Genomic DNA, 26,782 nt, shown 5'->3' on the forward strand with positions numbered 1-26,782 from the left:
ACGATGAGGGAAAAAGTGATGAGTGCCAGGGGAATATGTTTCATTTTCTTGTGTCTGTGTACTTGTGGATGAGGAACCTGGCAGCCAGGTCCTGTTAAATACAGGGGTTCACCACTGCTGATTGAGTAACCCAGGCAAGTATTATACCCAGGGATGCAAAGCTTCCATGACACTTTTTTGTTTGAGGGGATTTGGACATGTGCTGCTGTTCCAAGTGCCTGTAATGCACGTTCCCTTCCCAGAGATGGGAACAGATCCATTCCTGCTGGTCTGAATGGAAACATCCTCTGGTCTGTACTGGCCCTGCTGCACAGAGTGTTTCCCTGGAGAGGAACTGATGGAGTAAATGCTTTGTACTTGCTCACGAGTTCCAAAGTCCCTTTGCTGCCACCTTTATGTCACGAATTCAGTGTGTTTGTACAAGGCACAGCTGCCTCACCTCACCTGGAGGAAAACTGCCTAACTGTGTAGGCTCTGGCATTCCTGTAGTACATTCCTGTTCCTTTTGGGAAGGGTTGGCAGTTTTAACTCTTCATACGAGACCACAGCTCAGGATGCTGATTCTGGAAACTCCAGAGGTTTGATGTAAAGCCCTTTGTGGGTGTGTTTTGTGCATGTGTCTTCTCACTTAAAATGAGCATGGAGATGCTCCAGGCTGCCTTTTGTAGTGGAGCTCTGCATGTAGCCTGGCTGCCGCTTGTGCTCTGTGCAGGTGTGCACGGAGCTCTTTGCTTGGCTCAGCACCACGTGGCTGATCAGAAAGGAGCAAAGGCAATTCAGGTTTATCAGAAAGGACCAAATGCCCTTCGGTGGCCCGGCGACCTCATTCCGTGTTCAAGTGCTCCCGGCCCCAAGGCTGCCAGAGCTCAAGGAGCATTTGGACAAGGCTCTCAGCCACAGGTGGGATTCGGGGGGGATCCTGTGCAGGGCCAGGAGTTGGACTTGGATAATCCTTGTGGGTCCCGTCCAGCTCCAGATACTCGGTGCTTCTGTGGAAGAGGCCGAGCCAGCTCAGCTGTTTGCTGTGAGCCCTCACGCGTGTCCCAGCCGTCCCCGGGGCCGTTCCCTGTCGCGCAGGGCGCTGCCTGTGCGCGGTCCCTCCCGCGGGTCCCTTTCCCGGGCGGGCGGTGGCGGTCGCGACCCGGCGCACGCGCGATGCGCCTGTGGCCCCCCCCCTTCCCACCGCACGCGGCCGGGGTGGCCGTGACGTCACGAGGTGCCCGGCGTGTGTGTGTGTCCCCCCCGCCCTACCCGCGCGCGGCCGGAGCATCTGTGACGTCACGAGGTGCCCGGTGCTCCGCGTCCCTTCCCGCTCCCCTCCCTCCCCGCGCGCGGCGGGGGCCCCTGGGGGCCCCTGCGACGTCACGGCCCCTTGTCCGCGAGCGCACCCGCACGCGCTTCCCGCCGCGCGCCCTCCCTCGCGCTCGGGCGAGGCGTGACGTCACAGGCGGCCACTGAGGAGAGGGGCGGGGGTGGGAGGGGGGGCGCGCGCAGGTGCATCCGCTTCCCTCGGGGCGCCTCCCGCCGCCGTCCCGGGGCAGCGCCCGGGGAAAGGTCGGTGTTCGCTCCCGGGAGGACAGGGCGCAGGTTCTTCCCGTACTCCGCCCGCCCGTGTGAGGGTGTTGCGCCTTCCCCGACGGCAGGGAGTCGCGGGCCGGGGTCGCTAGGGGGAGGCACGGCGCCGGCGGACGGGCTAAGGCGCTGAGGCGGAGGGGAGCGGGAGGGGAGGGAAGGGAGCGCCGCGCCCCCCGCCCCGGTCTTGCTTTCCCTTTTGCCACTAGCTTTCCCTGGCGGGCGTGAGGAAGCAAGGAGGATACGTATTTATTTATTTATTTAAATATTTGTTTGTTTCCTTCCCTAAAGGGTGAGGGGAGGGGAGAGGGAAGACCGGAGGAGGGCGCGGAGGCAACGCCGTCACCAGAGGAGGCGGTGGCGGGGAAGAGGAGGAGAAGAAGCCGGCGCGGAGCCTCGCCTCACCTCGCCTCGCCTCACAGCCCCTCCGCCGTCCCCGCCTCGCCGTCCACGGCCGCCGGAGTCACCGGCGGCCGCCCGTCCTCATGATGGCCTCGACCCCCTGCACACGCTTCACCGACGAGTACCAGCTCTTCGAGGAGCTCGGAAAGTAAGGACAGAACGGGGGGTGAAGGCACCGGGGGCTGCGGGGGTCGGTGCGTGATCCCTGGGGGGAGCCGCGCCCCGGGTCCCCTCGCCGCTGCCGAGAGCCCCGCGGGAGCGCCCGGGCTCCAGCCATACGACCGCGGGGTGGCGACGGGCTCTGGGCGGGTGGCAGGGAGCTGCCCTCAACCCCCCGTGCCGCTATTTATTGCTATTTATTATTCATTGCTATTTTTTAGCTCTTAGGTTGTCGCGGCGTGGGGGTCTCGGTGTGTGAGGGGTGTCGGAGCGCGGCGGGCGCCCCCCAGCGACGGGGCGGGAGGCGCAGCCCTGAGCGCCATGTTGGGTGTCGCCCCCCCGGTGTCACCGCTGAGGGGGACACGGCCACCGCCGCCCTGTGTCCCCCCGTGGTGCGCCGGCACGGCCACAGTGAAAACCCGCCCGCCCTCCGCCCCAGCTAGCGGGATTGGTCACACGGCTTCTACCCCGCGGAGTTCACTGTTCAGCTGAATAAAATCAATGCTGACCGTCCCTGACAGAAAACCAGAAAATCCCTTTTTTTTTTTTTTTTTTTTTCTGCCGACATCACACCCCTCCGTGCTGCCCGTTAGCTGGTAATGGCAGTGGAGTGTTTCAGTTGGACTGACACTTTGCCCGGTTTTGGTTTCCAGAGGGGCGTTCTCCGTCGTGAGGAGGTGTATGAAAATCACCACAGGACAAGAGTACGCTGCCAAAATTATCAACACCAAAAAGCTTTCAGCTAGGGGTGGGTATATTTTAATCTGGTGTTTGTGGTGCCTCCTCCCTGTTTCTTGTGTCCATGTGCTAAGCATTAGGAAATGATAAAAATAGCTGAGTGTCTTAACAGATTTTTAAATACAATTTTAATTATTATTTCCTGGGTTTTAATTTTTTCCCTTGATGTCTGATTTTTTTCTGTGTTAAATGTTTAATGGATTGACTGCACGGGAGTCAGAGGTTGCTGTAAATCAAGAAAAGATGTTCAAAAACTAAAATCTAACATAATGCAGTCTCTTCAGTTTTTAATATAAATAGTTTGAGTCAGAAGCATTTTGCAAGCTTTTTATTTTTTTTTCTGGGAGGATGGTCAATAATAAGTTTCCATTACAGATTTTATTTTAAACATTTACATCTTCACTGACTTCTGTGTTCCCATTGCATTTAAACATGAACATTAGGGCCTATCCACCTATGAGTGAATGAGGAAAAATGTATTTTTACCTCAGATTAAACTTTTTTGTGAGAAGAAAATTACAATGAGGGACTAAAAAACGTGGGTTTTGAGCTAACTGTTGTGGAGAAAGTCCCCGTGATGAAGTGGTGAGGAGTGTTACTGTTCCCAGGCTTCTGCACAGCTTGTTTCTGCCTTGCCTCTGATGTGCGTTTCCAGCAGCTTGTCAGCAGCAGCGGCCGCGTTGTTATGATACATTGTAGGTAAATATACACACGGTGTGGGCTGTTGTTGTGGAAAGGGAGTCTTAGCGGTGCCGTGTCAATTGCTCGTTAATTCCCAGCTGGAGTGCCCGTGTCCGGAGTCGCGGTTAGGGATCCCTTATCTTTTTCTGTGTTTTTATGGGAATTTGCGAGGAACACAGCAGTGAATAAGTAAACAGTGTCAGAGCCTAAAGGTGCTTGTGGCTGCTCTGCTTCTGGCCCACAGGAATCACTGCAGGTAAAGGGCAGCCTCAAGTCAGTACATTTAACATAAGCCATTGCTTAGGACCACATGGCAAGTTCTGATAACATGCTGCTCTCTGATAAAGATCTTTCAGTGGTTGTTACTTGAGGTCGGTGAAAGTTGTGTGAAAATTTACTTTTCTCTGAATTTAACTCTTTTCACTCTTACTGCGAGATTACTTTTCCCTTATATTTGAAAGGTTACTTTAATTGAATTTTTTTTGTACAGTTACAGACTTGAAGGTACATTAAGCAATTTATAATACTTGAGATAAATATTTTCACAAGTTTGCTTTAAACAGATTTTTTATTATTATTTAGCACAAAAATGCGATCTGTTGAATGTTGATGCTTAAAATGAAACACCACACTTGGTGTGATTTCATAGATCTGAGGAATTTTCAGTGTGAGAAGCTGTAACAAGGTCATCATCAGGTTACTGGTAACAGGTGGGGAATATGTGCCAGTAGCCAGGTTACCAATATGCCATGGGTTGTGTGTGTGATGGGGCAAATCCTGCAATGCTAGGCTAAATGAGGAAAAACAGTGTGTATAATTCCTCAGCATTTGCATTGCACTCTATTTCAAGCTGTAATTTTTGTACTTTGTTCATGCAGGAGCAGGTTGGTCCTTGATGTGCTCTGTTAAGGAGTGGAGGCACATTTGGGAGAATTTAGCTGAGAAAATGGATTGAGGCAAATTTGATACAGATTTTTCTGTGGGTTCAGCCCATAAGGGAAAGGGTTACACTTCAGAGCTGGGCTGTGGGGTATCTTTGGGAAGCAGAACATGCATGGTGCCTGTCCGTGAATGCAGGGAATGCCTTTCCATCTCTGCTTTCAGACATCCTGAAAAGAATTGCAGTTTTTTGCTTGCTCGGCTGGTTTTTGTGGAGGTTGTTTTGGGTTTTAGCACTTGGAAATCTACTGAGTAGTTTCTGAAGAGCAAGCTTCTTGGAGAAATCTTTAGAATCTTCTGAGGCAATTTTATAATTGTAGAAAGGTGCACCTGGATGGCACTTGTGGTGCAAAAAAACTAAACCTGAAAAAGCCTCAAATTGTGATTCTTTCTCCTGGCTGCCGTTGGGGATGGAGTTTAATAATAAAGTGCTGCTTTTAGGATCTAAGTTTGGTTCTACTCCATCTGAACTGCTGCATGAAGAGGCAGCAGTTCACTTCTGTGTGTCACACCTACTGAAACAGCCATTCCAGTGCAAATCATTGAGGCAGCTTCATCTGTGAGCAGAGTTAAGGAGAAATGTGTCCTCTTGGCTTGGAAATGTGTTCCTTGTCTAAGGTTTGCTTCCCTTCAAATCTTTTAAACAAAATGTTGTATTTGGGCCTTTTTGCTTCCCACGCTGGACAAGAGCAGTTTCAGTGCAAGCTATGGAGGAGCCAAGACTTTCAAGGCTAAATGAAACTTCCTTAAAGTAGTTTTGAAGTTAGAATTTATTTAAGTGGCTTCAGCCCAATCAGAGCAGTAATGTTCCCTTCTTCATCTTGGCCATAAATGTTATTGGAGATTTTTCCAAATTCTTACTTTAGCAGTCTCTCTAAATCTGATCTGGTCACGGGCTAATGCCAGTAAAGGTGTGTTCCCATCAGTTTCCTTGTGTAGTTACAGGGAAATTTCAGGCAAATTGCCTTTGTGCAAAGGCATGGGCTTTGGCTGGAATTCGGAGGGGAAAAGGAAGCTGTGCCCCCCTGTTGTAGCAGAGGGAACCATGGTGCTTTCAGGTTGATGGCCAGTTCCTTACAGAATTCTGATTCCATGTTTTGCTGATTTTAGTACTAGAAGTAATAAGCATTTGCAGTTTGAATCTATTTCAGTATAGCAAAAATCCTTTTAGTTGTTATAATTACATATATTCTCTTTTTTAAGTCTTCCTAAGGTGCTCTTCAGAGTTTTGATCTTGGTGTTTTCTAAGTCTAAAATGCTTGAATATCCACAGCTGGTTTTGTGTCAATAGGTTATGCTCTTGCACAAGATGATTATGCTGCTGATTGGAAAAAGGGAAAGCATAGAAGGGTGTGTTACCCTGAGGAGCACAGCTTGTGGTAGCTGGGAGTGGGGCTGGAGCCTCTTCCCCACTGGGCTGCAGCTGTGCCAGGCAGGTGAGCAGCGCTGAGGGTCAGGAGCCATGGAGTGCCCGGGGCACTGAGCAATCCCCCAGGGGAGCAGAGGGCACACAGGGGCTGTGCATCCACAGGAGGGCATAAAGGCTGGGCTGGGGAACAAGAGGGGCAGATCCCTGCAGCCTTCACCTTGCAGCAGGTGATGTGATGTTGCTGTGCATGGGCAGCCCTGAAGCCTTCTGATGAGGTTGCTGTTACTCTCTATGGGGTGAATCCTTCTGATACTGTCTGGTGATGCTCTATGTGTTGTGGCCCTCTCAACTGTGGCATTATTCTTCTGAAATTAACTTCAGTGATGAACAAGCACACAGCAAACCAAGAATAAAGTGGAGAATGTGTGTTGGCCGGTTCTGGGCTCTCTATGGTTTCATTTGATGAAGTCTTTGGGATTTCCTTACTCTTCAGTAAGGGCTTGGGCTTGTCTGTGTTGTTTTTCATGTGTAGAAGGTCATGCAGATAAAAGTGAACTTCTGTGAAATGACTTTACTTTTCCCTTTTCTCTTCCAAATACAAAAAAAATGAGCAGATTGTGTCTTTTGTTTTGCCATTATCTGTACATCTTTTTCCTTCTCTTTTGAGAGTCATCTAGCTTTGATCCAAATTGATTTCACATAAACAGACTCATTTTCTTAGTAGATTTAGCCCTCATTTTCCCTCTCCCAAAAAAAAAAAAATAGGTAAGAGCTTGCTTTTCTGCTCCTACTTGAAAAGGTCTAGATAGATTGGTAGATTTTCGCTGGGTGTATGTATTGCCAGTAACTCCTGCTGACGGTTTCCAGTGCCTGGGCTGCAGTGTGGTGGTGTCTGTGGGAGGAGGAGGGGGATGTCCCAGTCCCTGCTCTGTTCCGGGGAGCTGGTGTCAGAGCTAGGCACACCTCTGCCAGCCCTTGGGCTGCTGCAGCAGGACTACCAGCGTGTTGTTTATGAGCATACGTGCTACGAGGGGTAATGTGAGAGTCAGCTGGAGCTTAGTGCTGCTCCCTGAAAGGTCTCCTGAGCTTTCAGGGAGCGGCCATTCCTTTACCTTCAAGCCTTGTTGCTGGATATTTCTCTTCCTCCTTAGCAGGAAATTTCCCAAATGTTTTTCAGTGTTTCTGCTGTTCTTTCCTGGGAGCTGGTGCCTGCAGGTGCCCGGCGCAGCCGGAGGGGCTGGAGCGGCGCTCCCCTGCCCAGCTCCGGTGCGTGTGGGGGCCGCAAGCCCCGCCCGGGGAGCGGCGTTCTGGGCGGCGTTGTCACTGGGCTGTGGAACAGCGCTTCAGCCTCTAAAGCTCTCCAAGCAGGGCACCTCGTGATCCCTAAAGTGATTTGTACTCTAAATGTACATTAGGGGCATGAATGAAATGGGAAGTGTATGTAAGGTAGTGTTGTTCAGCCCTGCTTTTTGTGACACAGGGATAAACGTTTTTGATATGTCACTAGGCTAACATTTCCTTTAGTCAGGTAGCTTGTGTCAGTCCCTGCCAGATGTTGCACAGGAAGGCAAGCTCTAATAAGGCTTCCAGTGCTCCATCGGAGGAGAAAATAATTCTTTCTAATCTAGCTCAAGATGGTAATCTCTGAAGCACACATTTACCTGTGCCAGTTTATTACAACACATGTATTTTTAAAGCTAAATTCTGTTCTTACGCACACGTGACGTGGCTCCCACACAGACAGGACTGTCCTTCAGGGCATTTAGTTGTCAGTGAGGCAGATCCTGTTTTTGTGAGGACAAGATTTAAGCTTGGGATTTTAGTGGTTTTCTTCCCTGTCTTGCTGTAGTCTTGTTTCTCTGGTTAATTACTTGTCATTAAGAGTGCTTTAAAACTGTTTTTTTTTCTAGTATGTGAGAAGGCTCCCCTGCTAACATGTAGTCATCCTTTTTAACGTTTGTGGTCAATGTTTGTGTTCAGTTTCTTTTCAGTTTGACATCAGTTGTAACACAACACACTCATTTGAATGTTTATCTGCAAGTATTTGTTTAATTGCAAATTACTGTAATTTAGCAGGCTACTGGTTCTGTTGAAATTGACTCCATTCAGACAGCTCAGGCTAACAGGGAGAGAAGAACATTATCAAAAAAACCTCTCAAAATGGATTTTTGGTTAGGTGGTCTGTTTAGTGAAGGTTTGGAGCTTTTAATTCTGTTTTGGTGTTAGCATTTACTCTGTTTTGGTCTTAGTGAAGACCTGAAGAGCTTTCAAAAAGCCCTGAGAATAAGGACTTTGAAGCTGTGATGTGTGTTGGTTGGCAGTAATTGATTCTTACAGTTAAACTAGATTTGAAATTAAATGTCCTGGCAGCTCATAGTTAAATTATTCATAACAAATGCTGTGTTGATTTCAATAATGTGGCTTCTGGAGTTTTTGCTAGAGTCATTTAGTCTCTCCATTGTGACTAGGATTTCTCTTAGAAAGGCATGGAGAGTAAGAAGGTGTTTGCATCATCTGTCAGCTCAGTTTCAGCAAGCTCCTTAGGGGAAGAGAGGGGAATGCATATGAAAGGGGATTATTGGCGACTTCTTTGGCTGCTGCTCCCCAGCCATTTTCTGTCAGAAGCTGCACATTATGGCACTGATTCATGCTCTTGTACTGTGTCTTCTCTTCCTGCAAAGTGGAGACTTCACTGCGCGCTTGAGCAGCTCCACTTGGGGAATTGCTGCTCTTGGGAGAGAAGGGAGAACTGAAGATGCAGGGGAGAACACAAACAGAATACCTGTGTGAGCCTCCACATCCTGATACTGAAACAGGATGTGCTGTTCCTCCTGGGCTGAGACAGAATGTTTTGCTGTGTTCACATGGTACTTCTGAATGAAACGTTTGGGTCAAATACAAAAATAAGGAAACTAACACAGTGGTCAGTACTTTGCATTTATTGTAGATTGGTTCTGTTTGTTTGCACATAATACCACACACAGAAAACATTGTTTTGGGGGAAACCACAGGCCAGCTCAGGTGTTTGTGGCTTGGATCCGACCTCATTGACTGCCAAGTAGAAATACACTTGTTCTTGGAAGGACTGGGAATCAGGCACAGACCAACCCCCCAGAAATCCAATTTCAAGCCCTCACTAAACACTGAAATTGAAATGTGAAAGTCCTGCCGTATGTAGGCATGTATTGATCCAAATGCTGAACAGTAATGCACCTTCTCAGGTTGTGACTGTGGTATGTGAAGCCAACTCTGCTATGTTTATTTACACTTCTATTGATTTCACTGTCTGATTTGAGGTTTGAATCTATTTTTTTTCAAGGAATTGAGGAATGTCTGATCTAAAAGTCTGGAATAAAATTCAGTGAAATATTTTGATTTGCAAATGTCTTTGCTGCCAAAATAGTGCTTTTTGTGTGTCTGTCCTTCATTTGACCTCCTGAGAAATGTAGGCCAGGGTGTTTGATGTGTCCAGCTTCCTCCTTCATGCACAAATATTGCACATTTGTCAAATGCTTTGTGATGATACTGTGGGGGTTTGGGAGATGATGTGGGAAACATAACTACGTCTGTGCTTGGAAAAAGGTTACTAGAGAACAAAACCCTAACTTAACAGTGGCAATTCCTCTATTGAATTCCTTATTAAAAATAATTGTGCTTTGAAATTGAAGAATCGTCTGCTCTGTTGTGGAGAGGCACAGGAGTCCAATCTGTCTGTTTATTCCTTGGATGGATTGAGCTTGTGTACATCCTGCAATGCATGTCTGTGCCAGCTCCTCATCCCTTTAATCCTTGTATTAAAGAAATGTCCTGTGTGTGGTATCAGGGAGGGTGGGCAGTTTGTGTGACGTGAGCTTGGTGTTTTCTTCCAGGCACACAGTTGTGCTGTTACCCAGTGTTGTTTTCTAGATTGTTGTAGCTTGTTCTGAAATTCATTGGAGTTTGGATCAGAGAACTCAGCTTTGCAGCCCTGATAAATTCTGTGGCATCTGATCAGAAGCTGCTAGGTGTATTCTGCTGTACTGAGGGGTTACCAATTCCTCTTGAATCTCGCCTTTTAGATGCCACTGGACAAAAGCAGGAGCTGCCAGAAAAGCCTGGGAGTGGCAACTTTTGCAAATTTGCATGGGTGTCTTATCCCTGATGGAGCTTCTTTAGTGGGAATTGACAAGTGTAAATGGTACTACAGCATATATTTGGTTTTTCCAATTAGGTTTTTCAGTCTAGAAAATGATAGGTAATGTGCTGAGCAAACTGTTACAGAGATGTTTGTACAGTTATTGGTTTAAATGGGTTGTATTTGGTAGAAAGGAACTTTGCCTACCTGGTAGTTGGAGGGAGCTTCTGTTATATGAGTTCCTGACCTTTTGTCAATACTTTCTAAGTATTTCACAGCAAAATTTGAGAGTTAATGCAGGCTTAATAAAATAAAAAAAAAAAGCCTACCCAAACCTCTTAAAAGTATCAAAGTAGGTTTTAATAATTAGAAATGTGATGCTGTGGATATTTGCTAGTTGTGGTGAAGCATTTTATCTTGTGTTAAGAGGCTTTTAAATTTTTTTTTACCAGTAACAAAGAATTTATCAGTGCTAAATGTATGAAGTTAAAATCCTGGTGATGCTTTCCAAGAGAGCTGCCTGGCATCCATAAAACCAGAATTAATTTAGGTTTGGCAGTCACTTTCAACGGGAATGTAGAGTGTGCTTGTATATGTTCACAGCTGGTTGTGGGCTTTGTCTTGCTCAGTTACTTGGCTGTAACTGAGTCCTTTTGGGGACAGTCCTTCCCATTGTCCTACACGTGCTCTAGGGAGTTGGTTTTTTACTATGCAGCAGTTTTGACTCTGCCATTTGCTGCCCACAGATACCAGCCTTGAAGCTGATATTTGTGAGCAGCAATTTACTGCCTGTGTTTTCAGAACTTTGTTCCTGATTTAATTGTAGTTGGGAAGTGCTTACTTGTAAGTTTTCCGCAACGTGGATGCAAGTGTTGCAGCAACAGTCACGTTGCATATTCATGTAGCTGCACAAACAGATGGGGTTCCTACATAAAATCCATATTTGACAATCTGATGGGATTTGCCAAGGCTTAGCTTTCATTTCAATTATAACCTCTTGGAGAGATAGGTTCATGATTTAGTGAGTCAAGAGAGGCCTTCAGGTTATTTGTATTGCACAGCAGTTCCCAGCCTGCTGCTTAGGCGTGATTTAGGTTTGGGAGACTTCTTGTAGGAATGGCTTTAATGGGCTACTGCTCATTAGAATGAGTACTTGTCAAATTCAGAGATTTCTCTTGAAGCCTTGTTGGTTTGGGTGGTGTAAGTCCATGTGCTGCAGCCAGTGCAGCTGTGGAAGCAGTTATAGCACGGGCCAGCGTGGCCGGGCTGCTGCTGCTGTGGCGCTGCCTCGCAGGGAGCGGTGTGTGCTCCAGGGCAGCTCCAGGTGCCGCTGAACTCCTGGCACTAAAACACACCTGGAGACCTGCTTTTCACCTTGCTTTCAGAGAAAGATGTCACTGACATTGTGTCTCCAAGATGCAAGTAAGGATCAGTGCAGAAACCTTCAAAAACTTATGTTTTTCCTATTATTTATTAAATGCTGTAGTTACAAAATTGATAAGCTTGTCTTGGTGCTTTTTGTACTGAGTCTGCTGCTTCTAAAATAAATCCCCCTTGGGTGTAAGGTAGCTTCCTACTCCTAGCATTGCACAGCATGGACAGCTAGAAATTTGGGATTAGGATTGTACTAAGAAATGCTCATGGCACTAAATGCCTTGCTGGTCATGGCATAAAACCCCTCCAGTTTCAGGAGTTTTTAGTATCGCTGCTGCAACTGGGGGATGGGAAAAACCAGATTTTCTGTCACTTTTTTGTATCTTTTCATGGTACTTTGATGATTTTCATCATTGATACTCAGTAAATTTATGCAGGTTGAAAACCTTTTGAGGTTCCCCCTCTTTCAGTCAGAGCCTCCTGCTGGTCTGTTAACGTGGGGGAAGTGTGAGCTTTATAGGGAGGTGTGTACTGGTGCTGGATGGAAGAACTCCCAAAGCCCAGTGACATCTCTTTGATACCTGTAGCACTCCATGGTCTTTCATGGCCATTGCATTTTTGGGGAGAAGGAAGAGGAAAAAGAGGCCCTGGTTCAGTGCTGTGTGTGTGCATGTGCTCATGTGAGATGCAGGAGAACTGGCAGAGCCTGTGTGTGCCCAGCCAGCTTGTTTGCTGTGGGAAAGTGATTAATGCTAAATGATCTATTAACTTAGAGTCACTTAACTTGTAATGAGGGCAGGAGTTGGTGGTTTTGATTTTTTATTTATTCGTGTTAAACACGATTTGTCTCTCTAAATGAGGTAATAAATTGCTTTCATTGCCATGTTAATCAAAACATGTAATGAGACGAATTTTCCCAGAGCAGAAGTTGCTTATGTGTGGTCCATCCCCTCTGCGTGGAGCTGTGTTTGGTGTTACAGATGTTTTGGGGACCGGATGGGTGGCACAGCTCATGGTGGGACACTCAGTGTCTCAGAGATGCTTTGAGGAAACCCAAAAGAAGAGGACAAGGACTCGCAAATTATGTTTACTTCAAACCTTTAATAGGTGCAGATCTTTTTAAGTTTCAAAGTAATGGAATTTAATACAATTTTCAAAATAGTTGTCGTTTGGTCCTAGTGTGTTCTTGTAGCTGTGTAAATTTCACAGCTGTTACATCCCAACCTTTAGACTCCTGAAAGTGCAAAATATTTGGAAAAAAATGGATGTTTTTGTCCTTTAAATAGTATTGATTCACCTCCATCACCTTGAAATAGGGTTGATTGCTCTGTTGCAAACTGTCTTCTTGCTTGGGTGTGTCAGGGATGATAAGGATTGCGCCTCTACCAGAGCTCAGAGGAAAGTCAAGTTCAGAGTCATGTTTTGGCTGTCAGTGGTCTGCCCTTTGTTACACGAAACAGGAAAACCAGGTCTAGTGAACCTGAACCTTTCCACTTCCAAAAACCTTTACGTGCTGTCAGACTTCTGCAGGGTAAGAGAACATCTGAGCATTTAGCACCTGGAGCTGACCTTCAGTGAAAATTGGGAAATGAAATTCAAGTGTATTTGAGGCAAATTTGAGTCCTTCAACAGAATAAATAATGTGATTCAGTAATCAAGAAAATTAACTGGGGAAGTGAATGTGTTGGTTATTTTTGCTTTATTGAATACAGAATTTAGTGTTGCCCTCTTCAAAGACTTTTCTGATTTACAGCCCAGATTTAGTCATGGACAGTGTTTGTTGTCTGTGCCTGGGCTGTCCTTCAGAGAAGGCTTCATCTTTCATCAGTGTCCATTTATCAAGGACAATCTTATTCAGATTATTTTATGTAACAGCCATCTTCCCTTAGCTTCCTCCTGTATGACAGACTGGCCATTGTTATGGCCGTTCTTCTTATGCATTCTACAAGCTAATTTACATATTTATATGTGGATGTTTGGAGTGGGGAATGGGAATTGGAATTGACCAGAAAAAAAACACTAGGAGAGGCTGTCTGAATATTTTTAGTATCACTGGTGTCTTTATGGGAGGGTCTTGCCTGGTGATTTCCAGTTTTTATTTACAGATTGATTTGGCTGGTTCTGAGGCTGGTAATGAAGGAACTCATTTAGTAATTTCACTTCAGCTTTGCCATTCATCACCAGGTGTCCTGTCACCTATTTTACCAATTTCAAAGCTAGGGTGGTAATCTCCATTTTTACTCATTCCCAGTTGCCTCATTTTCTTTGTTTTTCCTAAACACTGGAGCCTTGCCGGAGGCTTTGATCCCTGTCTGGAACAATTCCTTGGAGTGCTGTTTCAGAGGACTTGCTGTACCCAAGCTGGAACTGATAGGCAAAGATGGAGGTAGCTGCAGGGTTTGGGGAGTTTCTCAGATGATGCATTTTGAGACCCAAATCCAATCCCATTTCTTTCCATCACAGAGATGTTGTGCAGTCCTTGACACAGGAGCTTTCTGTAGCCTGCTGTTTCTGTCGCCTCTGTGCAAGGTCGAGTGGAAAGTGCTGTGAAAATAGCTCCATGAAACAAAGCTAAATTAGGAAGAGTTTCTGTTGAGTGTTGACTTGTCCCTGCAACCACAGATGCTCATCTAGTCAACAAAATGGCTAAAGAAACAGAAAATTGTACAAGTGCACTAGGAGCAGCCTAGTTTGTTGTTTAAAGTTCTATTGATTTACACACTAAATAAACTGAAACACTTTCAAAATGTTACTAATTGTTGTTGACTGGTTCAGTCAATAAGATAGTGTGGAAAAAAGCTTAACCAGCTCAATGGAGTTTTTGAGGGGTTTCCCCAATTGCTTTGCGTGGCCTTTTTAAAAATTTTATTTGTAAATTGTACAGGTCCTTTTTCTTTATGTTTCTCAAACTGCAGCTCATAGGCAGCTCGTGTTCCATAGAGCTGTGATGGTGGACAGCAGAAACTTCCTGAGCAGGGAAAATGCACGAGCTCCCAGTGCCCTGAGCTGTGCTTTGTGTTTGTGGTTTTGTGAGGGAGCTGGAGCAGGGACCAGGGGCTGTGTAAGAGCCCCCAGATGCTGCCTGGCCCACGTTTAAAGTCTTGAACGTGGGGAATGTGCTCTGGGCTTTTTTCAACAAAAAAATTCATTCTGATATCAAGTCTCTGCAATCTGACCTTGAAAATGAGGTGATTTTACATAAACCAGCAGTGCTTGGGTATTGAGCAATAGCATAAATGTGACAAGTAACATGCTGAGCTATGCCAACAGGTATGAGTACTCATGAGATCAGCATCTGGGTTTGCATCTGTCTCTATGCAGAGAATAGACATTTTCATTTGAAATTACATAAAGTAGGTTTTGAATTAAAATTTTTTATTAATAGTAAGCAGAAAAGTTCCACATAAAGGCGCATGCTTTGCCTGTTTGGCATTAACTTTTTTTTCAAGATTGAGAAGTGTTTTGATAAATATAGAAGATAGGTATTTAAATTAAAGGAATATTAAGTTCCTTGCTCTTGTAAATATTTTGGTTGATTGACTGATTTAATTTTTTAAAGGGCAAGCTTGTCCCTTGATGTTGATTTTACTGAATCTTAATAATGAAAAACTGATGCTACAGCAGAACAACAACAAAAAAACTCCCATTATTTTTATTGAAGTGTTTTGGTTAAATTTCTCCCTGCACTGTCTGACTTGGGTCATCCTCAGGGAAGAAGGAAAGATCTCCACAAGGAGAGCAGTTTTCCCTTGTGGGACATGTTACAAAAGTTAGTTTTACAGAATGGGGGGGGAAAAGCTAACAGCTTGTTTGCAGTATTGAAATCCAAAGTGGAGGTGTGAAACACGTCTGTGCTAACTCAGAATTAGCACTGCCTCAGTCGGTCAATAACAGAACTCTGCAGTCATACCCAGTTAACACTTATATTGTCAGACGCAAACAGCACTGGACCCAGATGGATATTCCTGACATCTCTTTAATGTTCATCAGACCACGCAAGTTCTAGGTAAGAATTGAGATTATGGGAATGAGAACAGAACCATATACCTAACGCTGCAATGGCATTCCTCTCGAATCTTAGTAACATGACAAATCTCAATACCTTGAGTTCACCTGCCTGCATCTGCATTTCATAGCACAGAGTTAATGAATCATCTCAAAGGTGATTGGAAAAGCACTTTTTAAATTTCCTCTAAATTATGTTATGTAAATTCAGTGTCAGAATGACATATACAGCACTTATCTGAATTACCTGTAGTGGCTCCAAAATAAGAGGTCAAAACTCATAATTGTCTTACTAAGCAGAGATTATCAGCTCCTTTGGCAATGTTACTGCTAATATTAGCCAGAATTTTTTAATGATACTGTGATAGCTAGCTATATCAAATTATCACTGTGAGTTTTGGGTACTCACAGGCTAAATCTGCTTCTGGTCTTGCATGCTTAGATGCACAGAAGACGGAGTTTGCATATGATATTTATGTTTTTGAAGGATTTCCCTGCCCTTCTATGTTCTTTAAAAATGGATTTATTGTTTGCCCAGAAAAAAGGGTGTGAAGGAGCCATCCAAGAGCTGTGCAGGTAGACCTGGTCTGAAAGCCTCTGTAGAGGATGTTTAAGCTCATGTGCTTTATTTTGAAACACTGAGTGGGCAATAATTTCATTCCACTGCTGTAACCTGATCAAGTTTAGTCTGGTGCCTGTATCCTCAGCAGCTTCAGGTGATATAATAGAGGGTATGGATGATGTCCATGTCTGTGCCATTCATGTACCCTTCTCGTGTGCACTTTCTCCACCAATATTGCTGAGCTCCTGCTTTGAGAACTGTTATTCTCTGTCTGATGCTTGAGAAGGTTTATAAAATAGACATGAGTGGCGTGTGTAGCTTTGTTGGGTTTGTTTTGGTGGATTTTGTCTGTTTCTCTTTTGCAATTGCTACATCCTGTCTCTGAGATGGGGTCTCCCTGACCTCATTACAAGGTAATCTATTTTAAACTCTGTCTCTTTCATGTTGTCCCTTTTGCTTGTTTTGCTTTTCTGTGTTATGCAAATACTCAGTGTAAAAAAAGTTCTTGTAGTTAGTTAAAAAGTTCGAAAATCCTCTTTTAAAATGCACACTGTTTTGAATTGAATGTGTTTAGGTTTTGGATGTATTCAATTGTGGCATATATTTTAACCAAAGTATTTTAAGCGTTTAAGCAGTTTTTCAAGGTCACTCATTTTCATGCTAACATTTACCCACTCCTACCAGAAATCCATTCTGCTTCAGTTTTAGCTCAGTTTCCTGCATTTCAGTTATAACCTATCTATGATAATGTAAAAATAGTATGTGGGACATCAGCTGGGGTCTCTTGATGTAACAGAGGCTCCTTGTCTGAGCATGGACTCCCTGCCAGGTAGAGAAAAGGAGAAAAAGAAGCATTGGCATGGCACAGAGAGTTTCATGGGTACCAAGAGAGGAGAATTCATGATTATTTTAAAGGATGACAAACTGGAAGGTCAAAAAACCTGATTATCTTATGGGGAAAGTGTGATGGCTTTTTAACCTGGTTTTTGTTGGTAGTTTTGTTTTATCAAGAAATGAAACTATTATCCTGGAATCCTATTATCCTGTCCCTCTAGCATAAGAGCTGAAGAAAAAGGGTTTGCTGCTAAGAGATTATTCAGTAGTTAACTATGAGGTGTAGCTTGGTCTTGCATCGAGACACCAAGCAGAGTAAGACTTTGCAGTACAGGGAACTTCTAACTGCCTATTTACAAGGATACATTTACCTTATGAGTGTGGGAAGATTCTCCATATTTTCATAGGACTTTTTATGAAACAGCTCAATAAAATGCTCTGCCACTGCTGCAGCCTGCTTCTCATTAAACACATTGATATTCTGTGGGGGATTGTTGAGTGACAAGCATGGCAAATGTGCCTGAAGTTTTCCTTAATGACTAAGCTTTATTGCCTAATATAAAAATGAGCGGCTGCGCAGGAGTGAGCAATGTTGTCAAACCTGTCATCAAGTTCTCTGAGTTGGTTTGAGTGCTTGTAGTGTTCTTCCTTTAATTGACTTGGAAATTGGCAAAGGTTGCGTATAAAAGGAGAAAAGCAGTTTTTAAAGACAGTGGGAAAGTTTAGCTTTATAGTTAACTGTGCAAAGGCCTCAATAATTAGCTGTGGTTATATTGCCTGCTTTCATCAGCTTGGGTGTTTTATCTTTTATTTTGAGTAGGATGAAATAACTTATTGAAGAATCTGCAGCCCTTTGACAGTGTTTGTAGGTTGAACCAAAAAAAGTAAAAAGTCATCTTTTCATTTGTTGGGTGTGCATCTGTTGTCATTACCTGAATGTCACTGGTTTTCCTTTTGTCAACTAAAGGAAGAAACCCTACCCTTACTGCTAAAGAGGTCAAAAATGAAAGTTTTCAGTGTTTTCAAAAATGACACGTCATGGTAGCAGTTTGGTGATAACAGATTGAAAATGACAAATAATTCAGAAGCTGTAGTTACATCTTCCTCTGCTGCAGAGGTGGTAGTTAAAAAGCTCAAGAGTGCGCAGCTTGGTAAGAACTGCTTTGAATGCTCTCATGATCACAGCAAAATCCTGTGAAGCTTTGGGAGCATGGCAAGGTGGGGATCTGAGAAGAATCCTCAATGAACTCTCCTTTATCTGATCTTTATATTTTAAGCCTCAGCCTAATCCCCTGTGTCTGTGGGAGCCAAAGGTAGGGCAGTAGTTGTGTCCTGGGGTGACAGATCTCTGCTGCATTTGTCACCAGTGTCATCACCAACCTTTGTCTTGCACCCTTGTGTGATCAGAATGGAACCTAATTCCTCCTCTGACCTGTGTTTTTCTGGTTCACTATCTCAACAGCATTAACTTTAAAGAACAGCTTGGGAAACTGCTGGATTTGTACAATTGCAGTGCCAAGGACCGATGGGGAGGCAGTGCTATGGGAATGGCAGCTGCCTCTTGCACCCTCTGCCAAAGAAGTTGCAACAAAAGATCAAGAGTTTCCTTCAACTTTGCATTTCTTTTTTTTCCAAAATAACATATTATATTTTTCACTCTTGTATACTTCTGCTGTGACTCCCCTTGAAAAACAGGAGCTAAATCAGGAGCCAAAGAATTGCCCCTGGCAAAGTGATAGAAATTTGCAGTGTGATGAATTGAGTTGTCTTTTGTCTTTGAAAAAATGAGCAAATGACTGAAATGGTGTCAGTAATTCTGTGTAGGTGTTTGTAATGCTGCAGCCTGTGTTAAATCGAGCATGGGATTCTCAGGGTGATCCCTTGACCAGCTTGGCTGAATCCAAGGAGAGTTTAAATTGGTCGGAACATGAGGGTGAGACCTGCACTGTAATTCTGACAGGTGACAGTCTGTAAAATGGCAATTTCCATCCCTCTGGAAAGGCTTGGATGCAGCTGTGAAGATTACCTGTGTGTTTTCTGATGTGGAGAGATGCTACCCAGCAAGTGACCCTGGAAGTAGTGTCAGGGCTTTATCCCGTGAGCACTGGAGCCGATAGGAAAATTGCAGAGCATGTCAAACATTTGATGTCTGTGCCACTCAGGCAGGCAGTGTGGAGCCTGATGGAGGAACTTGAACTGTCCCTCGGCTCTGTGCTGATTCTAGCAAGGGCTGTGGGGAGTTTTCCAAGAGGTTTGTCTGCCTGCTGGAGTCACTTTGTGCAGTGTGTGAGAACAGGGGTGCACATGGTCTTGGCAGAAAGTCCCATGATCAGTACATCCCCTGTGGCAGCTTTAAAGGGAACCTGCAGCTGCAATATGCTTCCATGATCCAGTAGTTGCTGGGAAGGTTTTGCTTGGATCTTGTATCCACTTCAGTACACATATTCATAAGACAGTTGGCTTTTTCTTGGAGAGAGCTTTTTGTCAGTGTAATCCCTTTTTATCAGGGATATTCTTTGATTAAATCTCAGATGTCTGCTTTTTTAGTGTAAATGCTGCTCTCTTAGGGGGAAGTTCAATATTTTGGTTTGGGTTTATGTCTTTATTGTTGAGGTCATGTGTGTAGATTTGAAATCAAAGATCTGATTTATTTTATGTATTAATCCAATTTAAAATAATTGTCCCAAGTGACAGTTCTCCACAAAAATCTGGTTTATATCCAACCACAAATTACTGTACACTTGCTACTTCTTGAACTGTACTGGGGTTTAGATTTTTGAAGTATGTGCTACTAGGCTATTTGATTAATGATTTGTGCTGAGCACTCCAGTGAGGAATTGTCATTTTGAAGTGAAGAACCAGTGCTGGTTTATTCCCATCTCTAGAATACTCATAGGAGAGACATCTCCTGTGTCAAATGGGATGGTTGGTACTGGCTGGGGAAGAAGGGTTGCTTAAACAGAAAGATGCACACTGTTGTTTTACCCCTCACTCCAGAGGTAGTACTTTTACTGTTAGGGAAATCTGATATTGCATAGTGTTCAAAATCAAGTTGAAAGGTGGTGAAACTGTGTCACTTAGGAAGCCTTATATCCTTATGACAGTTGTGTGACTTGTAGCCTGTGGATAATCCATGGCACTGGACGTACCCTAAGTCTGCTCGTGTTTCCATTGTCTGCTAAATGATCATTCCAAATCCATTTCTAACTCAGAACAGGGATCATCCTGCTGGCTCAGTGATTGCCTGCTTCTGCCCAAGCCCCTGGGTGCTGGTAGCACAGGTGGTCAGTGCATGCCATGGATTGGCCACCCCTTGGTGACTTGGCTAATCTGAAATGGGACATTTTATGTGTCTCTGTCTACAGCACAAGGATCAATTATTGGGGCAGTTTCAACGTGATGGGTGCTGGTTTTGTTTGCCTTAGAAATTCAGAGGCAAGGGAAGCTTAGGTGCAATTTATTAGCGGTAGAACTGAACAGCTACTATATTCTACAATAGTATTAAATATGCTAGCAGAATGTGGCCTTTAATTGAAAACCCATGTGAAATGAGATTTCTGTCCATGGATTTTAAGAAAGGCAGTTGTCCTTTCTACCTATTGCAAGCTGCAAACTGGTTACTGACTTGATTCAATATTTTCCTCTTAAACTCCTATCTTGGTTTTTGCCTCTCTGGGATGTAGAGAGGGGGAAATTGTTTGCAGGTAGCTCTGGGAAGTAGTCTGAGAGATTTGAAACAGTTGGGTAGTGTTTAATGGAATACCAAGCAAGATGTGGATGCTCTGCCTGTCTCTTCCAGCTTCTGCAGCTTCAGGTATAATCATGTGAAGGGCCTTCTCCAGTGATGCAATGAGCAATATTTGCTCTTGCTGCTGCTGTATGGCACAAACAAGACAGTCCCTGCAAGCTTCCCTTCTAAACACTCTTATGGAAAATGCATCAAAAATTTGTAAGGGCTGAGGTCAGAACATCTTGTTTGGGATTAGCATTGCTGAGTCTGAGTGACAGGCAGAAGGGAAATGTAGCTTCTGCTTTCCTCTAAGGTGTTTCAAACCCACCTGGTTTAAATCTATTTTTATCTCCAGAAAAGAATTTCTGCTGGTGTCAAATACTGTGTAACCTGTGTTAGGTATTGGTCTTTATTTTCATATGCCACAATAAAACATCATTTAAGCAGAATAATTTTTATGCTGGTAGTTGACTGAATATAGCTGAGACCAATATTTGACATCTTAAAGCTCAGGATGAAATGCTGTGATCTTTATTTAAAACTCTGTGGAAAAGCCTGGAGAAATTGATGCTGGAAATATGAAACATTTTTTTTACAGGTGGTGAGACAGAGTAGAGATCCATTCTGAATTAGGTGAAGTGTCTAGGAGAGGTGAAAAGTCTGTGAGGCCAAAGCTGAAGGAAAAACTCGCATGCCGAGACAGCAAGGAGACAGAGAAAGAAAAACAGAAAAGACCACGAGGTCAATTTGCCCCCGACCTAGGAATTCCTTTGATAAAGAAGAACTGGTGATAAATGTCACATGGAATGAACATGTATGAGCCTATTGTGAAACTGTATGCATATGCATTTGGAAGGGGGATAAAAGGAGACCTGAGATCTTCAGGGGCACGCGTGCCTTTTGAGGAGAATTTTCTCTGCATGCTCCCGGCGCTGTAAATAAACATACCGAGCTTTACAACTTTTATAAAGCTGTGAGGTTTCTTCTTTTCTCCACAAAACAGTGGGAAGGCTGATAAAAGGTGAAAGGCTCTTCAGCTTTTTCCTCTCATTTGGTTCAGGTTAGGCATAGTGTATTTAAAATGACTGTTGGATCCTAGGACCATAAAACCTCTCCAGTGTTCTTGAAGGGATGTCATTTCTGACAGAATTTTTCTTGAGTGCTGGGGAAAAGCACAGCCTAACAGCTGCAAAATCCTTGGTGGAGCAAGGAGCTGTGCTTGGGATGCTGGATGCTGTGGTGCTGTGTGCAGGGGGACGTGCAGGGGCTGCAGCTGCTGGTGGTGACAGGAGTGTCCTGCAGAGAGGGCCAAGCTGAGCTCCTGCTCATGGCTGGCTGACGGCTCCAGTGCTCACAGCTGCTGCTGCGTGTGCCTCGTGCTCTTGTGCGGCCTCCTCACCTTTCCCAGTGCCTGTGCGTGCTCCTCACAGGGATTAGCTCTGTCTGGTAAGCTCCTTAGCTGCTCTGCACAGGCCTTCTCCTTCACAGCTCTTCCTTTGGGATATTTATAGGTGAGGCATTATCCACACAGACCTCCGTCTTCTTACTGGGCTGAGCTGAGCTTCTCTATGGGCTTCTGCAGGTGTGAAAAACGCCACTCACTTGTTTCTAAAATTTTAAAAGTTTAATAGTAATAAAATGGTTATAAAAATAGTCATACAATTAGAGTAATAATGATTTGGACAGTTTGAATTAGGACAATATGAGACAATAGAGACAAAGAGTTATGGACTGAGCACGAGCCCGAAAAAGGACCCACGTTAACAGAGGGTTAACCCTTAAAAACAGCAGCCTGTTGCATATTCATACACTTCATACATGATGGATAAATTCCACTCAAACACAGGATTCTGTCTGGTCAGTGTCAGCTTCTTCCTCTGAATCCTAACAGCGCCTTCAAGGTGGGAAGAAGTTAGTTTCTTCTGATAAGAGGGCAATAAATTCTTTTTCTCTGAAAGATTTAGGTGCCCTGTGGCTGCTATCTGGTGCAAGTGCCTCATTCCTCTCTTAAAAAATTTTCCCACTTAGATAGTTCTTATTTTAACTACAAAAGTTACCTTTTAACTACAAGACTACATTTACCATATTATTAAACTGTTAATACAGCACTACTAATCAATACATCAAAATACATGTGGGGAATATCTGCATAGAGCCATATAACATGCACTTTTCATAGCACGCGTGTTTGCTAAGGAAATTCAACTCTCGAGTCTTGAAATTTTGGAAGGTGTTCATTTAGAATTCCATTCATAAGGAATATTTGTTTCTTGTGAGTACTGGCCCTCAGGGCTTTTTTCACCCCTCTTCCTACGTTTCTGCAGTCTGCATGGGACAGAGGTGGCTTGTGAACATGCAGCAGAAGAAAAGAGCAGATAGAGGAGGCGAGGCTGGAATGAGAGTGTGGTTTTTTTCACTTACTTGTTGGGAAGCTGTGAAGCCATAATAGCTGTTTCTCTTCCCTTTTGATACTTTGCTGTGACACTGTGGAATCAACCTTCAAGAGATGGAAGATGGCCTTGTGCTGCACAGAATTACTCACAGGAGCCCATTCATTCTAGGAGGCAGACTGTAATGGAAAGGATGTTTTCCTGCTATAATTACCTGGCATATGTTTATGTATATCGTCTCTTCACAAGAAACTCTTTGAAAAGATGACTGTGCCTTCAAATCCAGTTAGGCTTTTCAAATGGCCAGTAAGAAGTTTATGGAAAAGATAACAAGGATCTCTGAAAAGGCTCCCTGACTGAAAAGCAGGAATTATCACTTTGCATGGAAAAGTCTCTCTCGTGTAGCTTACGGTCATTTCCACATGAAATATTCAGGCTGCTCTTCTTTCCTCGCTGAAGTGTGCCTGTGAGCTATCATTAGTTACTGCACACTTGTACCAATCTGTGCAGAGTATTCTTCAGTTGTTAGTTCTGTACTTAAACTCTTCTTAAAGAACTTGCCACGCCATTAATATTAGGCTGTTTGAAAGAAGTGATTCCTAACTGCTCTTACCTTTGTGGCAAAACTAGGAAATGTGCCTTGTCTTTTTGCCCAAAGCAAAAACATTATTGCTGCTGAAATTGGTTTAAAAGCATTAATGTAAGAAAGGCTTCAGTGCCACCTGGTAAATGGCTTCATGTGCTTTTACATTTGATAGTATGCAGATTGTTTATGAAGCTTTCGACTGTCCAAGAGGCAGCCTTTGTCTCAGTTATTTCTCTTAGAATTACAGAAAATCACTGGGTAGTAGTATAATTTCTAAGAATAACTTGTGAGTTTGGATAAAATAATTGTGTCATTTATACTTGTAAATGAATATCTCTGGACAAGTACCTTGCTAACTTCGTAAATTTTGACATGGTTCAGACAGAAAAGCTTATTTGGGGATAATTAGGTTAAACAGAATCTTTTTCTGAACAAATCAAGATATGAAGAGTTTTGAAAAGTTTTGAGAATTTCAAAGTGCAATGAAATGTGCTCAGCAAGCTTTTCTCTTGTGGAAGTAGAAGAAGGGGGTTCTCCTTTGCTGCAGGGGAAAAAAGCAAACCCCAAATTGCAACCTAAAAATGAAGAGCTTATCTAGAGAAAAAGGGACAATTGAGGAACTTGCTCAAGACACTTGGATGTCTTTTGCCCACATTGTGATTCGAAACCTTGGTGAAGTGCTCACAGAGGAAGGTGAATGGGAAGCGCTGTGGTTCTCATGTACTACAGAGGAACTGAAGACACTTCTGAGGAGGAACATTCTCTTCTGGCCAGACAGAATGAGGTCTTGACCCCTTTTAAACTCACTGCTGTAGTTTTGGATTAATATTCTTCTGGATATTAAAGAAGAAATTTTACTTAGCCTGAAGGAGCTGCATAATATTTCTGCCAAGGCTGTCCTTCATTCCAAGCCAGTGATTATCTTCCCTCCCTTCCCCTTGGACAGGTTATGTTTATAGGTCATAAAGAAGCACCAGCTAAGTATAAAACAAACTTAATTAAGCAGAGCAGAGGAGTAATACATTATTCAATATTGATACTGAAAGGAATGTAAATACTTTTAATTTTTCAGTGTATTTAACTGTGTGATTCTGATATCCAGTTATGGAACGCTGCCATTATTTTAACTGTAGCTGTGTGATTGATGTGGCTTTGTAGGCTTTTCCTTTTTTACAGGTTGTCTACCAGAAAATTTCCTTTTTAAATTTGAATAAATTAAATTTCCATTTCTGAGGCTTTTTAATCCTACTGCTGCCACGTGCATTCAGTGCTAGCAACTGTTCAACAGCCAGCAACTGGATTGGTGAGATCCTGTGATTATTAGAAAATAAGTGAATAACAAAAATCCTTGCAGCTTAGGGGTGGGTTGGAGTTTGTAGGATTTTTTTTTCCTTTTATGTATATGTTCATGGTGTGCTTTTCTGCACTAAACTGCCTTAGCAAGGCTTGTGGCCTTAGTGAGAATGCTTCTCAGCATGTTCCCTCCACTGGCTGCTCACTGATGTGCTAATCTCTGGAGTGACCTGAAGAGCCAAAGAATTTTAGGAGGGAGAGAATGTGAGTTAGACACAGCTTTGCTGATCAAAGGTTAGCTTGCTCTTTAGGACACTTCTGCTTGGCAGCTCTTGGAATGCTTTTTCACTGTGGAAGTTCTTCATGTTTCAACCTGGTCTGAATCCTTGGGTGACATGCAAGATCTAATCCAATACTTTCATTGCTTGAGTTGTCTTCAGTTGAGTCCAGATTTGAAGTATTTGCTTTTGATATTATTCTTCTCCTCTCTCAGATCCCTCCCTTGCTCCCTCCCTTCACTCTTCATCTCCCATTTGGAGAAAGGATGGTGCCTGTCAACCTCAGTGGGCTATCAGAAGGGTTTGTAAAGCCCATGGAGTATCATTTCTAAAAACAGGTCTAGCTGGTAAAACATTTGTACAAGGAGCTGTCAGGGAGCTTTTGGGCTGGCAAGGCCCAGGTTAGACTTGCCCAGTGCACTGAAAGCCAAATGTGACCATCCTGTGCTCATCCTTTGGAGCCCTCTGATGTGCTGAAGTTCACCAATATCCAGATACTACATGGAAACCTTTACACTACAGTCCTGATGGTTAATTGCCATCAGAATACCTATTTTATTTTTATCTGATAGAATTCATATTTTTATTTCATATTTTGGGAATCATTAGAAAAGAGATAAAGGAGTCCAAATTCATTATTATTGATCAATAGACAATTTTGTTCAGTCTGGAATCACTTCTGTATCCCATTAAACCTTTTGAACTGTCTAATTTGATCTATAAGCAGAGATATTGACACATGACCCTTAACTGCAGATATGTTAAATTGAGGTACGAGTGGGCAATTAAAAACATATCTTGAAATAGGAGTGTAATCTGTATGCTATCCAGCCCATTAAGCAAACTGTCAGACTGTAGTTTGGAATTCTCTTTGCTGGGGGAAATTGGAGATTAAAGTTCCTGAGGTAGTGCAGTAGTGATGAAAATAATAGTGGAGCTTGGGGGATAGAAGATGGGATTTAAAAAAGATGAGCATATTTCATTTACACATGCATTTTGCAGTAAGTGAAGGACTGAACTTAAAATCTTCTGTGAGAGATGGTTGATATCTCACATTATTACCCTCTAAACAAATACCTCATGAAGGAAGAATTATTATTTTTAATTTTGCACTTGAACCATGGATCAATGAATTCACATCACTGAGGTGCTGCACCTGGCTGGTAGCTTGGGTGTCCTCTGCATGCTGAGCACTGAGCTCACTCAGGATGTTTCAAGGCTTTGGGTAGCTCCCTGGTCCTTTTGGGTCCCTTCCAACTCAAGATATCCTATGAATTCTTGTAGTCTGTTATGAAAGCCAAGAGAAAATGTGAGGGTGAGCTCTGTGGACTGCTCTGTGTGCACTGATGAGTTGGGGCAGTGGGTTCCTGTGAAAGCAAGCAAGGCCTGGTTCCTGCTTTGCTGCCCTGAGCTCTCCTGGTGTGTTATATATAGAGATGGGGGCTGGGAAGGGATTTCTCCTGTGTGTGCTCTGCCCTGGTGTTGGCAGAGCTCAGCATGGGCCGTTCACATGGGCTCCTGCTGCTTCCCTTTGCACCTGCCAATGGATTCCTGCGCTGCAGGAGCTCTCATTGGTCTGAGGAACCATGTTTGCTCTCCACTGAAAAACTGGAGTACAAATGCAGGGGGGAAGCTCTTCACACTGTAGGGTTTTGTTTTCTTTTGGTTTTGTTTTCCCTGTGGGAGTTACCAGAGCTCTCTTTAGTAGAAGCAACAAAGCCTGACATGCCGAGCTTTAAACTAGTTGAGGATTTGA

At 43.8% G+C, this 26,782-nt stretch overlaps 1 protein-coding gene across 19 annotated transcripts in view; it reads left to right on the plus strand.

The window, feature by feature from the left end:
• The first annotated feature begins 1,472 nt into the window (after nucleotides 1–1,472).
• The window catches only part of CAMK2D (calcium/calmodulin dependent protein kinase II delta), a 120,903-nt gene continuing 95,593 nt past the window's right edge, over nucleotides 1,473–26,782 (plus strand). For 8 of the 19 annotated variants that reach the window (XM_064711673.1, XM_064711677.1, XM_064711676.1 and 5 more), the window contains exons 1-3: nucleotides 1,474–1,554; nucleotides 1,864–2,122; nucleotides 2,787–2,881. In XM_064711673.1, the coding sequence (XP_064567743.1) occupies nucleotides 2,058–2,122; nucleotides 2,787–2,881 (160 nt within the window). In that variant the 5' untranslated portion in view covers nucleotides 1,474–1,554; nucleotides 1,864–2,057. Of the gene's footprint in view, nucleotides 1,555–1,783; nucleotides 2,123–2,786; nucleotides 2,882–26,782 lie in introns of those variants that run through there. The other 11 variants (XM_064711683.1, XM_064711685.1, XM_064711679.1 and 8 more) reach the window with 3 other exon arrangements.

The sequence above is a fragment of the Zonotrichia leucophrys genome, chromosome 4 (assembly GCF_028769735.1).
Source record: "Zonotrichia leucophrys gambelii isolate GWCS_2022_RI chromosome 4, RI_Zleu_2.0, whole genome shotgun sequence".
Taxonomy (NCBI): domain Eukaryota; kingdom Metazoa; phylum Chordata; class Aves; order Passeriformes; family Passerellidae; genus Zonotrichia; species Zonotrichia leucophrys.